At 36.5% G+C, this 17,407-nt stretch overlaps 1 protein-coding gene across 3 annotated transcripts in view; it reads left to right on the top strand.

The window, feature by feature from the left end:
- Positions 1-1,058: 1,058 nt before the first annotated feature.
- FAT3 (FAT atypical cadherin 3) overlaps positions 1,059-17,407 on the top strand; it is a gene marked incomplete at its 5' end in the record, with an annotated part of 483,523 nt that continues 467,174 nt past the window's right edge. The window contains one exon of one of the 3 annotated variants that reach the window (XM_081281174.1): positions 1,059-4,365. In XM_081281174.1, coding sequence (XP_081137300.1) covers positions 1,074-4,365 — 3,292 coding nt within the window. The remainder of the gene's footprint in view (positions 4,366-17,407) is intronic. The other 2 variants (XM_081281175.1, XM_081281173.1) reach the window with 2 other exon arrangements.

Genomic DNA, 17,407 nt, shown 5'->3' with positions numbered 1-17,407 from the left:
TAGATTTTACTGGTTAGGACAGAAAATTGTTTTTATCTTTTAATCTAATTGGTCATAGAACTATGGACTATCAAAATTTAGTAGTCACTGATGAAAATAATTGAACATAGCTCTTTAACTCATTAAATTTTTCTTGCAAGAAATTGTTACCTCCTTTGTTCTGAGTAGTGAGTCCACAGAGGGATATTACTTAGGATATGCAGTTCCTTGGGATCATTCATCCTCTCTGCTTTATTACATGGTGGCTTGTTACTTCTCATGGTGTTGGATTGTATATAAATGTTGATTGTATTAGTAATACTTTGAAATGTTTAATTAAAACACTATAATTATATGTAAGTAATTGTATAACACCTGATAAACAATATTCATTGAAAAAAATTAGAGAATGAAAATATGCCTCCAAATCCTGCAATAGTTAAGCCTTTTAAAATATAAAGATGCAACTGAATATATACACATTAAAAATAATAGGCTCATTCCATACATTCTATTTGAGGACCTTTTTATTTTGCATTATCTTTTACTGTACCTGAAAATATACATCTTTGTAATATTATTTTTAATGACTAGGAAGTATTTTGCTTTATGAAGTTACCATGAGTTGTTTGACTATCAGTTGATAGTCCTTTAGTATCATTTTAGTTATTTTAAACTGTGCTGTAATGAACATATATATAAATATTCTCATAGGATAATTATGTAGATGGCAATTCTCAGAGATAAATGTGCTTAAGGCCTCCAATACATATTTCAAATTGACTTTCAGAATATAAGAAATCTTTTACCAATGAACTATGCCCTCAGCAATCTCAAAGTGTCTCTTTAAAAATATTCAAACAAGATGTAGTTAAATCCCCGTGTCTTTGAATTCCATATATCTAGCAGTGGTGGCTGAGTTCCTGTTTTTCTTAAATGGATATTTGAATAAAAAATTTTTATTATGAAGTTTTCTAATACACTGTTTAACAACAGGTATTTCCTCTTCTTTCTCTCACTCTCTTTCAGGAGAATTTATGTTTTTTTTTTTTCTCTTTCTGCTCCCCCCCCCTCCAGGATGGAAGTATGATGTGATGGATATAATTATGGGACTCTGTGTGGGTACACGACCTCCTTCTTCTTGCCTCGTCCTCCTGCTTCTCAAGCTTTTGGCCACAGTATCCCAAGGGCTGCCAGGGACCGGGCCACTGGGCTTCCACTTCACTCATTCCATTTATAATGCGACAGTGTATGAGAACTCCGCCGCAAGGACCTACGTCAGCAGCCAGAGTAGAATGGGCATCACCTTAATAGATCTGTCCTGGGATATCAAATACAGAATAGTGTCCGGAGACGAGGAAGGCTTTTTCAAAGCAGAGGAAGTCATCATTGCAGATTTCTGTTTCCTCAGAATAAGAACTAAAGGTGGCAATTCTGCCATACTGAATAGGGAAATTCAGGACAATTATTTATTGATTGTAAAAGGTTCTGTCAGAGGAGAGGATTTGGAAGCATGGACCAAAGTAAATATCCAGGTTTTAGATATGAATGATCTGAGGCCCCTGTTTTCACCCACAACCTACTCTGTTACAATAGCAGAAAGCACACCTCTGAGGACTAGTGTCGCCCAGGTGACAGCAACAGATGCAGATATTGGTTCCAATGGAGAATTCTACTACTACTTCAAAAACAAAGTTGATCTCTTTTCAGTTCACCCCACGAGTGGTGTTATTTCTTTAAGTGGACGGCTAAACTATGACGAAAAGAATAGGTACGATCTGGAGATTTTGGCTGTGGACCGGGGAATGAAACTCTACGGTAACAATGGAGTGAGCAGTACTGCCAAGCTTTATGTTCACATTGAACGTATAAATGAACACGCCCCAACAATCCACGTTGTCACTCATGTTCCCTATTCATTAGACAAAGAGCCGACATATGCGGTGGTGACAGTCGATGACCAAGATGAGGGGGCCAACGGAGAGATTGAATCTGTTTCCATTGTGGCTGGGGATCCTTTAGATCAGTTCTTCCTGGCTAAGGAAGGAAAGTGGATGAATGAGTACAAGATTCAGGAGAGGAAGCAGGTTGACTGGGAAAGCTTTGCCTACGGCTACAATCTCACCCTTCAAGCAAAAGACAAAGGGTCACCTCAGAAGTTTTCAGCACTAAAGACAGTTCACATTACCAACCCTAGAAGAGACACTGTCCCAGTTAGATTCGAAAAAGAGGTGTACGACGTGAGCATAAGTGAGTTTTCTCCTCCTGGTGTTGTGGTTGCTATAGTAAAATTAAATCCTGAACCTTTAGATGTGGAATATAAGTTATCTCCAAATGAGGATGCAGAGTACTTCAAAATTAATCCTCGGTCAGGTCTGATTGTCACAGCACAGCCACTGAATACCATTAAGAAGGAGGTTTATAAGTTGGAGGTGACAAACAAGGAAGGAGATTTAAAAGCACAAGTTACCATCAGCATCGAAGATGCAAATGACCACACCCCAGAATTTCAGCATCCACTGTATGATACTTTTGTGAATGAAAGTGTTCCCGTGGGAACGAGCATTCTTACTGTTTCAGCTTCTGATAAGGATAAAGGAGAAAATGGGTACATCACCTATAGTATTGCCAGCCTGAATATGTTACCATTTGCCATTAACCAGTTTACAGGTGTTATTAGCACAACTGAAGAATTGGATTTTGAATCCTCTCCTGAAACTTATAGATTCATCGTTAGAGCCTCTGACTGGGGTTCTCCATACCGCCATGAAAGTGAGGTAAATGTGACCATACGAATAGGGAATGTCAATGACAACAACCCTCTCTTTGAAAAAGTGGCTTGCCAGGGAGTTATTTCATATGACTTTCCAGTTGGTGGTCACATCACCGCTGTCTCAGCAATCGATATTGATGAACTTGAACTTGTAAAGTACAAAATCATTTCTGGAAATGATCTTGGCTTCTTTTATTTAAACCCAGACTCTGGTGTTTTACAGCTTAAAAAGTCACTGATGAATTCTGGCATTAAAAATGGTAATTTTGCCCTCAGAATTACAGCAACTGATGGAGAGAATTTTGCAGACCCCATGGCTATTAACATTTCAGTTCTCCATGGGAAAGTGTCTTCAAAGAGCTTCAGCTGCAGAGAAACTCGTGTGGCTCAGAAACTGGCAGAAAAACTACTCATTAAAGCAAAAGCAAATGGGAAATTGAATCTGGAAGATGGATTTCTTGACTTTTATTCAGTTAATAGACAAGGACCACATTTCGACAAGTCTTTTCCTTCTGATGTGGCTGTGAAGGAGGATCTGCCGGTTGGTGCTAACATCCTGAAGATTAAAGCCTATGATGCTGACTCTGGCTTCAATGGAAAGGTGCTATTTACAATATCTGATGGAAATACAGATAGCTGCTTTAATATTGACATGGAGACTGGGCAACTTAAAGTGCTTATGCCTATGGATCGAGAGCACACTGACCTCTATCTCCTTAATATCACTATCTATGACTTAGGTAATCCACAGAAATCATCATGGAGGTTGCTGACCATCAATGTGGAGGATGCTAATGATAACAGCCCAATTTTTCTTCAAGACAGTTACTCAGTTAACATTCTTGAAAGCTCAAGTATTGGTACGGAGATTATTCAAGTGGAAGCCAGAGACAAAGACTTGGGTTCTAATGGTGAAGTGACTTACTCAGTCTTGACAGATACACACCAGTTTGCCATCAATAGCTCAACTGGCATCATTTATGTTGCTGACCAATTGGACAGGGAATCCAAAGCAAACTATTCTTTGAAAATTGAAGCCAGAGACAGGGCCGAAAGTGGCCAGCAGCTGTTTTCGGTGGTCACTCTTAAGGTTTTTTTGGATGATGTCAATGACTGCTCCCCAGCTTTCATTCCGAGTAGCTATAGTGTGAAGGTACTTGAAGATCTCCCTGTTGGCACTGTCATAGCTTGGCTGGAGACCCATGATCCAGATCTTGGATTGGGGGGTCAGGTGCGTTACTCTTTGGTCAATGACTATAATGGGAGATTTGAAATAGATAAAGCAAGTGGTGCCATTCGCTTGAGCAAAGAGCTTGACTATGAAAAACAGCAGTTCTATAACCTCACTGTTCGGGCCAAAGACAAAGGGAGACCTGTTTCTCTGTCATCTGTTTCCTTTGTTGAAGTGGAAGTGGTGGATGTCAACGAAAACCTACACACACCCTATTTCCCAGACTTTGCTGTTGTTGGATCTGTAAAAGAAAACTCACGCATTGGAACAAGTGTGCTTCAGGTGACTGCCCGGGATGAAGACTCTGGAAGGGACGGAGAGATCCAGTACTCTATCAGGGATGGCAGTGGTCTTGGAAGGTTCAATATAGATGATGAAAGTGGTAAGTTTAATATTTTGTGCCAGAAATGATTTTTCACCTCTTTAAAATCAACATTGGAAGAGGTGTATTTAGACACTCCAATATAATGATAAACGAGTTTGCATTTGGGACAATATAATGCACAGTAATTTTTCTTCTTAGAACTTATTAGTTTATAAGATCTATTTATACTGTAATAGCCATGATTCCCAATAGAAGTCATGGTTCTATTTTGTTTTGTTTTTTCCTGCTCAACACTACTGCTACCGGGTTATCTTTTGATAAGCATAAGTAATTGTCACCCCTGTTGATTATACTCCTGACCCTCATGAAATGAGTAACTCTGATAAAGTAAATTACATTTGAATTGGATTTAAATTAGAAGTGTGAAATGGATTTTCAAATGGATCATATATAGGAATCTTTCTTTTTCCAGCAAGGTTTTGCTGAAGTCACATTGCATTAGTGTCTTGATCTTTCATGTTTGATGGTTACATCTGGCCCTTGAGTGATAGGGGTTTGGGATTTACACTTTATATTCTCCACTAATACATAAAGGTATGCTCCTACAGACATTTTACAACACAATAGAAGATCCATGTTGTGAATTTTATTTATAAACATTTTAAGATTTTATTTGTGAAAATTTATTTTTTTTATAGAGCTTTAAAAACACAGGACACAATTGTCCCAATATTTTCATTGCTCCTTACCTGCTTATTTATTCTCAATCTTAGATACAGAAATTTTTTCAAATACCTGGTATTGTTATTATTTGTCTTTAAATGTACATGTCCCTGGACACATGCATGAGTCTGCATTCCATTATTAGTGCTGTGCATTTTTCTACTCTGAATAGATTACAGACATCTCAAGGGAGGAGTTGTGTCATCTCTTTTCCTGTGTAAATGGCAATATTAGCTCTTTATAGTGTTCAGGGGAAATTTTTATTTATTAACCAATTTTCTGCAATATTGAAAGAGTGGTTTTCTCCCTGACTTAGTTCAGGCTGCCATAATGAAATATCATGGTCTGAGTAGCTTAAACAACAGACATTCATTTCCCAGTTCTGGAAGCTGGAAGTCTGAGATCTGTGAGTCTGCCAGGGTCAAGGTGAAGACTTTGTTCTGGGTTTGCAGACTGCTAACTTTTTTTCTGTATCCTTTTAAATGGTAGAGAGGGTGCTTTGGTATTTTATTCTTAGAGTGTCACTAATGCCATCATGGAAACCACGCCATCATGACCTCATTTAAACCTAATTACTTCTCAAAGGTCCCACCTTCAAATACCATCACCTTTGGCAGAGGGCACATATCAACATATTACTTTTCAGAGACAGAAATATTCAATCTATAATATTGAGACCCAGTGATGATGATGATGACTAGAACAGGTCTTAGGAAGGTATCATTACAGAGATGCTAACAGTATATTTATAATATTAGAAAAAGGATTTTAAAAACTATATTAAATATTGGGCAGGAAAACAATTTTACATTCCCTTTCAAATTTAAACTATAGCTTTTGTTTGTATACGTTCTAATAATGGCCAGTGTAAGTTGTAAAATTAATATCCATATCATAATGAAGGAAAAGTTCAAAGTCAGGAAAATTCAGTCTTTCTGTATGCATATTCTGTGTTTCATTTTTATCTCCTGTTATTTGGCTGGAATATATTTACATCTTTGAAGTACAAATCAAGAAGAGAAGGGAATTAAACTTTACTGAATGCCCACTCTGTGCTAAAACTCCAATTCTACTAATAATGACTTCATTGACACTGTCAGTCTTTTGAGGAAGGTCTTACTTAGTTTCCCCAATAGCGTCATGAGGTAAGATTAATAATTATCAGCTCATGAACTGAGTTTCCAAGGAGATATGCAACTTAGCACCTAGTTTCAAACATGGGTCTGAGTAGCTGCAGTCTACCATGCTTTCCTTTATCTGAAGACAACTATGTGTTTCCTTGTGTATTCTCAAGCATACTTAAATTTGGTGTTCTAAAATCTGTAAGGCAATTGAGCATTAAACACTTTTCAAAATACTTACAACACTGGACTCACTGACTGCTGATCTGACCATGGATTCCCCTTTGTTATGGTTTAAATGTAGTGTCCCCAAGAAGCTCAAGTGTGAGACAGTGCAAGAAGGTTTGGAGGAGAAATGATTGGGTTATAGCCTTAACCTAATCAGCGATTTAGTCCTTGATGGAATTAACTGGGTGGTAACTGGAGGCTGGTGGGATGTAGCTGGAGGAAGTTCATTGGAGGCACGGCTATGGGGTATATATTTTATATCTGGAGAGTGGAATGTCTCTCTCTCTCTCTCTCTCTCTCTCTCTCTCTCTCTCTCTCTCTCTCTCCCTCCCCCTCCTGTCTGATCATCAGGTGAGCCACACTCTCCACCCATGATATCCTGCCTCTATTAAGCTCTGAGGAATGAAGCCAGCCACTTATGGGCTGAGACCTCTGAAACTCTGAGCCCCTAAATAAACTTTTTCTCCTCTATAGTTGTTCTGGTGAGATCTTTTAGTCACAGCAGTTAAAAAACTGACTAAAACACCCTTCGTATTTTTTTTTTTTTTTTTTGCATAGTCTCAGTGTTTACGTGGCTCTTCAGTAACCTCACTTCGTTTTGTGACAGGTGGATGTGAGTAGGAAGGTGAACAGGAAGATATTGAACTGAATCATTAACCACTACTATTATTTTATATTATTTTTGCCTTTGGTGTTATTTTTGAAAATGTGTGTACAGTTTCATCTGATGATAAATCTACCCTTATGATGCTTGACTCCTACAGTTTGATATTCTTTGTCTCTGTTGAAAAGATAATACTGCACTCTTCATTTGTTCCAATGTATTCTGGGTTTTATACAATAAATTTTGGTAACAGTGAAGATAATGTCACTTATATTTTGACATTGCTTCCTGTCTTAAAGAGTAATTTCCTGCAAACATTCACATTTTTTCATTGAAAAGCAGCTAAGTTGGGTACACATACCCATTAGAGGACATAAGCTGAATATAGGCACTGCATCTCCTCAAGTTGTAACCGAGTGCTCTTTCCTGTGCATTCAATTATATATATTTCTGATTTGTTTTTCCAGAGGCTTTTTTAATTTTTTAAGACTTTAGTACCAATTTCCTTTCCCCTTTGTCATTTCATGTTAGTCCCTTCTCTTAAAAAATAAAACTAGATTTTCTCTATACCATGGAAAAAAAGATTTGAACTTGTTGTGAGACATTTTTTATAAAGATTAGAATTTCCACATACTAATATTTGTAAACATCATTTTTTCTTCTCTCTACTTACAGATTTTAGCATCTATGCCCAAATAAACTGATGAAAAATGATACTTGGACTTGTGCAAGGGGGATGAAAGAATTGAGGGAAAGTTTGACAATTCTATGTCTAACATATGTATTGTATGCTGTAATATAGTAAGACATCACCATAGTGCTGTTAGGTGCATACTACTGTTGGGTAATCCATCATCTCTGCTCCTCCAAGTGCTAAAAGTCTTGGTCTGAGCTGCTGGCAGAATGAACATCTACTTAGCCCTGCACCTATTCCTGAGTCCAGACTTGGACTTGACCTATATACATAGAATGGTCTGAACTTGTTTAGCTTTTTGTCTTTTAAAATTTTCAATTCAGGGGGCTGGGGCTGGGGCTGGGGCTGGGACTCAGTGGTAGAGCGCTTGACTAGCATTGTGAGGCCCTGGGTTCGATCCTCAGCACCACACAAAAATAAATACATAAAATAAAGGTATTGTGTCCATCTACAACTAAAAAAAAACTTATTTTTTTTTCAATTCAGCTCCCCAGGGTTAAATGATGACTTGCATGGGTAGCTGGTTTTCAATATTATAGTGCACATGAATCATCTAGGGAGTTTGTTAACAATGCCTATCCCCAGGCTAAATTTCCAAATATTTGATTTTATAGATTCTGGGGTGGAAGCACAGGAACCTTCACTTCAGCACTTCATGCATTCCTTTCACATATGATTCGGAAATACTACTCTAAATTTACTTGATCTCCTAACAGAACAGCTAACAGATTCTATCTTTTCTGTAAGATGCAATATTTTTAAGATATTAAATTTTATTTTCCTTCTTATTTCAAAAGACAGATAATTTAGCCCATGTCTTAGATACATTTTCTTTCTAATCAAATTTTACAATCCAAATAAATATTTTATTGCTTATCAGCAGTGATCTTTTTCTGAATACCTCTCTGATGGATCCAAAACCTCTTTCTGTGCTTCAGTAATTGTGGTGCTTCTATTTTGTGAATGTGCATATGCTGGGATTAGCTGATACATTTAGTAGTTTTATGTTCTTGGCTTTTTGAAGCTCACTGAACAAAACCATACCTTTGAAATTCTTTACCATGCACTGGCATTTAATAAATGTTTAATAATGTTCACAGTAAATGGATTAACTAGGGCCCCCAACTATAGTGGATTTGATCACAGTTTAAATCACTAGTCTGTAAGATGCAATTTAATCATTTTTTCCTTCACAAAGAATGCATTCTTATTCTTTGGCTCAACAGGGATTCATATTCTTGACTACTCAGAGGTATTAGAAGCTTTTAGAAAGAGCACATTGTGTATTTTAAATTGTGGTTTTTCTCTTAGATTCTTTTGTAAGCTACAAACTTGAACAAGGATTTCACCATTCTATTTATCTGAGGTTAATTAAAGAAATGTTTAATTGAGATGACCAATTTCCAGCTTGGGATTTTAATCATGAGTAATTGAGAATATATCATGCCATCCATTATTACTAATTGCATTATGTCTTCCATTTATCAAGGTTCTATTATGTACCACATACTGTGGTGGGTGCTTTTAAAGTAATATTTCTCATTGTCATAATAGTCCAACAAGGTAGATTTACTGAGACTTGTCCAATCAAGGTCATGCATCTGCTAGTTGTCAGTGCTGAAATTTGAGCTCCAATTGTTTCCTATTTTCCACTCTAGAATGCTGTCACTATCTTGTTAATAAGCATTTGTATTAGTCTGATTTTTCTGCATTATTGCTTTATAACATTCATAACTTCATTGACTTATCCAAATAAACATTTTTTTTTGTCTTCCTCTGGAGTCTATGAGAACAGCTGAAGCAGCACTGTTGCAGGCTGCAGATTGAGCTACTGTCTGGTCCACGAGTCTTCTGATTCCAGGATGTGAGGTTCTCAATGTGGAGGTAGGAGAGAAAGAAGGATGGTGAAGACTTGAAGAGCCTCTCTCCAAACTGGCCCATATTCTTATAGCCAGAGCAGGTCACGAGGCCAGGCTGAATGCATCAGTGTGGGGCGAAGAGAATACTCCTGGCTTTAGTCTGAATGTCGGTGTCTCTTCAGAATTCATATGTTGGAACCTGATACCTAATATGAAAGTCTTAGGAGGTGAGGCCTTTAGGAAGTGTTGAAGTCATGGGGATTCATACCCTTGCAAGGAAGAAGCACAAGGGAGCTACCTTGCCCTTCTGCCATGTAATGAATAACTAGAAGGCATCATATATGAGAAAGAGCCCATGCCAGGCACTGAATATTCTGGCACTGAATATTCTTGATCGTGATTTCCCAGCTTCTAGAACTGTGAGCAATAAATTCCTCTTATTTATAATATATAATACATATATTATATATAATAAATATAATATATACAATAAATATTATATATAATTTATATATAATATAATAAATATATATACAACACATACATATATATATACATATATATATGTGTATATATATATATACACATATATATATATCACCCAGTGGAATGTATCTTAATATAGCAACCCTTACATGCTGAGATATTCTAACAGGGGAGAGTCAAGGAGAGAAATGAATAATCACTAAATAATAGTATAATCTGACAAAGCATGTGTTTGTTAGCTTTTTTCCACTTTGACCAAAGTACTTGACAAGAGCATTTATAGGAAAAGTTTATTTGGGGGTTCATGGTTTCAGAGGTCTTAATCCATAGACTGCAGCCAACTTCAGTCCTCTGGGCCTTAGATGAGGCAGCATATCATGGACGAAGAGGAAAGAAAGCAGCTGAGGACATGGTCACCACCAGGAAGTAGAGAGAGAGACAACTCTCTGTAACATGGGAAAAATGATAACCCAAAGGAACACCCCCAGTGACCCACCTGTTCATCCACACCCTTCCTGCCTACAGTTACCACCCAGTTAATACCTACCAGGGGATTAATGGACTGATTTGGATAAGGCTTTCATAACCTGATAATTTCACTCTGAATTTTCTTGCATGGTCTCACATATGAGCTTTTTTGGGACAATTCATATATAAACCATAACAGCACATTACAATGCTCACCATTATATTCATTTATCTAACATGATGTTAGAAATGTAAGAGGCACTGCGCCAGACACTATAGATACAAACGTGCAGATATAAGACACAGACTTTCCATAGTGGGAAGTTTTCCAGTCAGAATGTATCTGCAGTTGATGATTCTGGTGGCAGTGGCAGAAGTGGTTAACATTTACTGAGCACTGTTTGTTTATGTGCCAAGTTCTTTGCAAAATGCTTTATACAGATGGTCTCATTCAGTTGTCCCAGGAGGTAGGGACAGTTATTTCCTTATTTTTACACATCTGGTGTTATAAGAGGAAAATCTCAAATGCGCAAATGTGTATGTATTTACATTGACCCTCCTTTGTATTGTGGCAAGCGTTTTTCCAACTTATCTGAGCATAAAGTGCTCTTTTTACTTTAAATATTTTGATAGAATCAGCAGAGGCTTAGGAGACCTAATGTATGCTGGAATTCAAATAAATATCCAAAAGAGGTGTCTCAAGACACATTAATTCCTATAAAACAATTGCTATATTGGGAAGATAATTTATTCCAACAGTAAATAAATAAAAATATTCTTAATCATATTCAGTGTGTTAGTTCTCTCCTGTTTGTCTCTTCAGATTCCCTTCTACCCTTCTTTCTGCTCTGTGTGCAGGAGGCAGGCTTCCTTGGTCTATTTTATGGTTGGACATTGGTGGAAATATAGGGAGGGAGAAGGAAAGTTGTGTCAGGGTATTAATGTTTTTGACTCTTCCATACTGTTCACTGTGAGCCGGTTGCATCCCTTAACTGATGGGTGATAACCGTTTCAGGCTGTATCTTTATTTTTTAAACTTTCCCTAAACTCTGACCACAACTTTATAAATAGTCTACTTATTAAATACTCCTCAGTTACTCAGTTTTAGTGTACCATTTGTTTTTTGCCAAGACCCTGACTGATAAAATATTTTTCTTATGTAAATATTTTTATAACAGATTTTAAATTTAAGTTTAAATATATTTTGAGAAATGATGTTTTCTAGCAGTTCCTGTTAATTCCAGTTTCTAAAATGCTGCTCTTATGTGTTGACACATTTCATTGAAGCCCTGGAAAAACAGTAGAGAGGTAATTATTTGGTACTTTCATTTCATAAGGTAAGATAATGAAAACAGGATATCTCTCCATCTGACATGTAATTGCCACATCTTGTCTACCAGAAAAGCATAGTTGACACACTACGTAAAGGAAAAAAAGGGTGATCAGCTGAATAATAGAGTACCAGGATCTTTCAGGCTCTCAAACATTGTGGTGCTCTACTTTGATCTACAGGGAGAAGGATTCATTTTAGCTATTGGTCAAGGAAAGAATAAAGACACATAACTGAGTAGCTTTTATTTAGTTAGTTTAACTGAAGAAGTGTTTACTAGCTTCATTGGCTAAGTGTAATATTGTTTATTTGCTGTATCTGATCATCAGATAATCAAGAGCAGGATCATGAAAACCAAGAAAGAGAGAAGATGTGCTGTTAGAAAAAATGAGGACCCTTTTGTCATTAACCATAGCCCCGATATTTACAGGGGTATTTATTCCCCACAGTAGCATGTCTCTTACGTTCTGTAACATCATATAAGCTTCTTTTTTTATTTTAATTCAGAGGCACCAGAAATCATATTTTTCTTACAGATGGTTGTTAATCCTTCTAGATTCTTTTTCTAGCTTTTTTTCAAACTTGTCTGCTACTCCTGTTTGACAAAATGAGGAGTAAGACAGATGATATTTGGCAGCTTTGGTGTAATTCATGACAAATCTGGACTAAATGGTGTTCCCTGTCCTCATTCTTTTTTTGAGATGATGTATTTCTTTACCCCACCCATCTAAATCAAAAGAGGCTCATTGAATTTTGGCCCAGACTTGCCCTTAAAATTTCCCCTTAGGACACAAGCAAGCAAAGGAGAGGAGTGAAGTTATGATCAAGTGACAGCAGAAACTTTTCTTGGCTCGAAACTTTATGAACATAATTATTCAAAAGGAAAAAATAATGTTTCCCAGAAGAGCCCTGAGCACTCTACAAGATTTTGATGAACTTAGGAATTGTCATGTAAGCCAGGTGGGAGGAAGGATTAGAAGCTTCTGGAAAACAATGAACAGCATGGTTTTATTACTCTTTTCAGCAGGTGCCTTCTTCTTGACCTTTTCTTAACTGTTGGCTGAAGGTAATTTAGGTTTTAATAGAGGACTGTTGGTTCAAATCTGTAATTATGTCTGCAATTGTGTATCAAGCTTGAGCTGCTGTTGTCCTGCATAACCAGTAAATGATAAAAATAATGACATCCATAAAGAAGTAATCCAAATAGAATAGCAAGCCAATAGCACAGAAACTTGTGTTGAATTTTCTTGGTAAGTAGTCTACATTTTATAGTTAATAATGGATGTCTGTAGGGCTTTCTGTACCTTCAAGTCAGGGTCCTTTTTTCTCAAGTGCCAAGTAGATGGCAGATTGTTTTTATTTATTCAATTAACAAAGTGAAAATTTCAGAAGTATAGTAAGCAGAGGCACCTACAATAATATCAAATGGTTGCTTTATATATTAATTTCTCTCTAGAGGGTAGTGGAATAAATTTATTGCCCTCTGTGACTTTGGATAGCTTGCATCTCATTTCAATCTTCTAAAAATGGGGTTTCTTTGCAGGTGTTTTGTATGCACATTGAAGGATATTTTCATTTATTATTACAGTTGGAAGAATTAGAGAGTTTGATAAATATTTATGTGATGCCACTACATTGACAATGTTTCATTGAAAAGAAAATGAAATGAAAATGAAAATGGTCTGTATTTTTAGTTTGCCACTTTTGATGAAAACATGTCTTATCTACAGATGGAATCTACAGAGGATTGTGTGTAGGATTCAGTTCAATTTATATTAAGTTCTGGGCACTGGTATAGGAATTATTGAACATAATAGGACTCTACAAATTTTCCCATTCAACATTGTAGGACTTAGTGGCTCCTCTGGGCCACTCTTTGTGATTAAATTCACAGATTTTCATTTGCATAGTATAGTTAATTTTGTAGTTGCTTTTAAAAAGCAATATACTGGTGAGAATGATACCAAGTAAAATAACATGTTAAATATGAAATGTCTTGATCTAAAAAGTGAATAAAATTGGAAAGAATTAAGATGAAAATTTTAAGTGCGCCTGCACACATTAAAAGTTGGAGCCTCAGCATTACTCTTCAGCATTGTGGGATGATGTTTACAAAGTTCAATTCACAGCAAGATGGTTTAAAGATAACTGGAATGTTAAAGTGAGTTGATGATGGTACATAATCATGGCTTAATTGCAAAGAAATGCCTAACCCTAGAAATGAATCTAGGTTTTGTGGGCTTGATGCCCACAATTAGGTGACTACTTTGAGAAAAAAACATAAACAGTTATGACAATAAAATTATTGTGTTTGTTTACAACAGGTAAAGAAATTACAGTAACATGAGTTTAAAAGTCAATAAATACCACAAATATTACAAAACTCAGGAAAATTGATTACATGACTAGTACATTTCTCAAATTTTTCTGTATTTTGGGTTGCAGTTTTGATGTGTATTTTTTTCTCCATAGGATAATAATGTTGTAATCATTGCTATAGAAAGCATAGAAAGATTCTTTACTTTTCCTTCAGCATGGTTGATTGAAATTTGATTTTTATTATTGAAAGTTTATAGAAGTGTTTCTCCAAAATCAGAAGTTATTATTAGTAATGCTGAATAAATTATTAACATTGTTAAATTTGGAAATTTCTATCAAGTTTTCTTTCTATTATAGATATTCTTACTCTTAATAATATTTCCACAGGTCTGGGCTTCATAAAAAAAAATTCTAGTAATTTCTATGTCTGTGACTCTAAACAACTAAAGAAAAAGGTTGTGGTACATTTATAATGCATATGCTGCATTATTCAGGAGAGAACTTTGATTTTGACTGTGTAGAAAAGAACCAAATCTTCCAATAATGAGTATACACAGCCTGTGATTTGGGCTTTTCCTCAGACTAGCTTCTGGCTCTATATATGCTACTAATGCCATATTTCCAGTGTAGCCTCACAGGATATTTTTATGTGGTGATAAAATTTTTGTCCTTCATGAGACATGCTGGATGTCTGAATGTAGAAGACAGGAGGAGGGTTTTCAGGAACCATTTCTACAATGAATGTTTAACAAGGATTTATCATTACATGCAATTGATTTGTATTACATAAATAATCCCACTAAATGCAAACTAACTGAACCCTTTACTCAATTATTCCTCAGATCTCCAAAATGCTTGTGGCCACTTTATCTAATATGATACAGAATACAATGGAGAGGTATTTAGAGGGAAAAGAGAAGGAAAAGTTTTGAATTATTATTAAAAATATTTACTTTTAGCTGGGGTGGTGCATACCTATAATCCTAATGACTCAGCAGGCTGAGGAAGGAGGATCACAAGTTCAAAGCCAGCCTCAGCAATTTAGCAAGGCCTCAGCACCAGTTAGAGTCTTGTCTCAAAATAAAAAAATAAATGTGCTGGGGATGTGGCTTAGTGGCAAAGTGACCCTGGGTTCTATCCCCAGTGTGTGTGTGTGTGTGTGTGTGTGTGTGTATTACAAATTTTACAAAATGACTGAGTGCATGAACCACTGTTAGGGTGTTCCTTTTGCCTTAAAAGCTTTTTTTTTTTTTTTTTGCAGCTTCATGTTAAATATGCATCTTCCCAGCAATTTAGTAAAGGAATCTTTTTATGAAAAAAGAACTCTTCAGGGCTGGGGATATGGTTCAGTGATAGAGTGCTTCCTTGCATGCACGCATGAGGCCCTGATACCATGAAAATGAATGAATAAGAAGAAAGTCTTCAAGTCATTGAAGGGAGTGACTTAGGTGGTTCAGGGAGCAAAGTCTAGTTCTGATTTGAAGAAGGATGCCAATGACTAGACCCAGGTTTAAGGTTGTTGCCGCTCTTGTAGCATTTACTGAGCCAGTAGACAGTAGTGCAAAGGACTGGTTCCCTGGTATCTCTATGTATGTTGAGGTGGTACTCTGAGTGGTTTTGGTTCCCTTGTGTCTGTGTATGTTGAGGAAGTGCCCTGGATGTTCTGTAGCAAAGGCAGCATTTGAACAGTAAGAAATCTGCAGTTTTACCAAGCATAGAGCCTTAGGCTCACTGCCATTTCAGAGCAGCTGGCTGAGGAGAGATTTGCAGTGTTGTTGGGCACACTCTCTTCTATAGCACCTCTTGGGAATTCTCTACTAAGAATACATCATCATCCAGGAAGAAAATAAAAAGGGCTTTGAGAGCTGTGCTAATCATTGTCCTAGAATGCTTTCACTTAAACTCTATCCATACTGTAAAGCATAGCTTGGTAACTTGGGTTTCTCCTAAGCAGTAAGGAGTCTTTTCTAACCACAGTTTACACATTGCTCTTATAATCTATTACAAAAATCCAATTAATTATTATAATTTACACATCAAGAACACATCTTACATCAATACTGTCATCCCTGTGGGATGCAGGTTTTGGAAGAAGGTTTTCTGATTTCATTGACTGGAACTTAGAACACTATGATTACTAAAAGTAAACATTGCTTTGAGATCAGCTTTGATAGGGAATTCTGTATTTGGAATATCCAAATATCAGGCCCTGAGATCATAAATAAGTCCGTAGAGATGGAAAATAAGATTGGCCTTCCTCATGGGTGTTGGTTCCCTGCCCTGAGATATATCATGCTTTTTTTTTCCCACAAAACCAGGCACAGTGATGTAGTTCTTTCTTGCACCTTGAGGATATTTCTAATGGAATATTTGGTTAATAATGGAATAGTGGCTAAACCAAATGGTCTCTTAAATAAAAGTCACAATGATTAAATATTGGATAACCATTTTGTAAAGTATTGCTTTTGATATGAAAATATCAGTTTTACTCCTTCTTCTGACTGATAGTTTATCCCAGAATGGTCTTTTTTTCTAAACAGTCAGAAATGGGATGGGCAAGCTCTCTATTTATGGCCACTGTATTCTTATTTCAAAACTGGGATAGTGTATGTGTAGATGTTAAAAAAATGTTAATATTAATTCAATGTTGTATATTCCATAGGCAGATAGCATGATTCAAAATGTATAATAATAATTTATTTAATTTAGAACTTCATAATTTAAGGATACACTTAAGAGCCAGGATATAAGCACAAATCATGCTGAGAGTTTCCAAATAGTCTTTAAAAATTCCTTTAAAAGGAATTTGCATTAATCTGCTCCCTCTGGCGTCCCATGCAGGCGTGGAAATGAGGTTCCCATGGGTGGAATGGGCTGGCTGAGAAATAAAAGCTAAGAAAAATAGAACAACAAAAAACCGCAGGACACAGAAAATAGTTTCAAAAGCAGGGAAGAATGGGCAAGCCAGTCAAATGGATTGGACTTCTATACTCTGGCAAAATGGAGCCCGTGCCTGCTTTATTTATATTGGGAAACATCAAAGGCCTTTCATAGAATGTTCTTCACCACAAAAGGTTAAAAATGGGCTGTTCAGTTCCCAATAAGTATTCAGGAAATGCCCATCTCTGGAGCTACTGTGAGGGATCTTCCTAGCAGAGCAGAGATAAAGGTCATGTGCACTGAGCAATCTATTGCCTCTGGAGAACCTTGGATAGTTTGCAATGCCAAACCTAAATCTCCCTGGCTACCACACCATGTAATTCACAG

This window comes from Spermophilus citellus (genome assembly GCF_964194105.1).
Source record: "Spermophilus citellus genome assembly, chromosome: 2".
Taxonomy (NCBI): domain Eukaryota; kingdom Metazoa; phylum Chordata; class Mammalia; order Rodentia; family Sciuridae; genus Spermophilus; species Spermophilus citellus.
The sequence above is the reverse complement of the archived record's forward strand: the minus strand, read 5'-3'. Positions and strand labels throughout refer to the sequence as shown.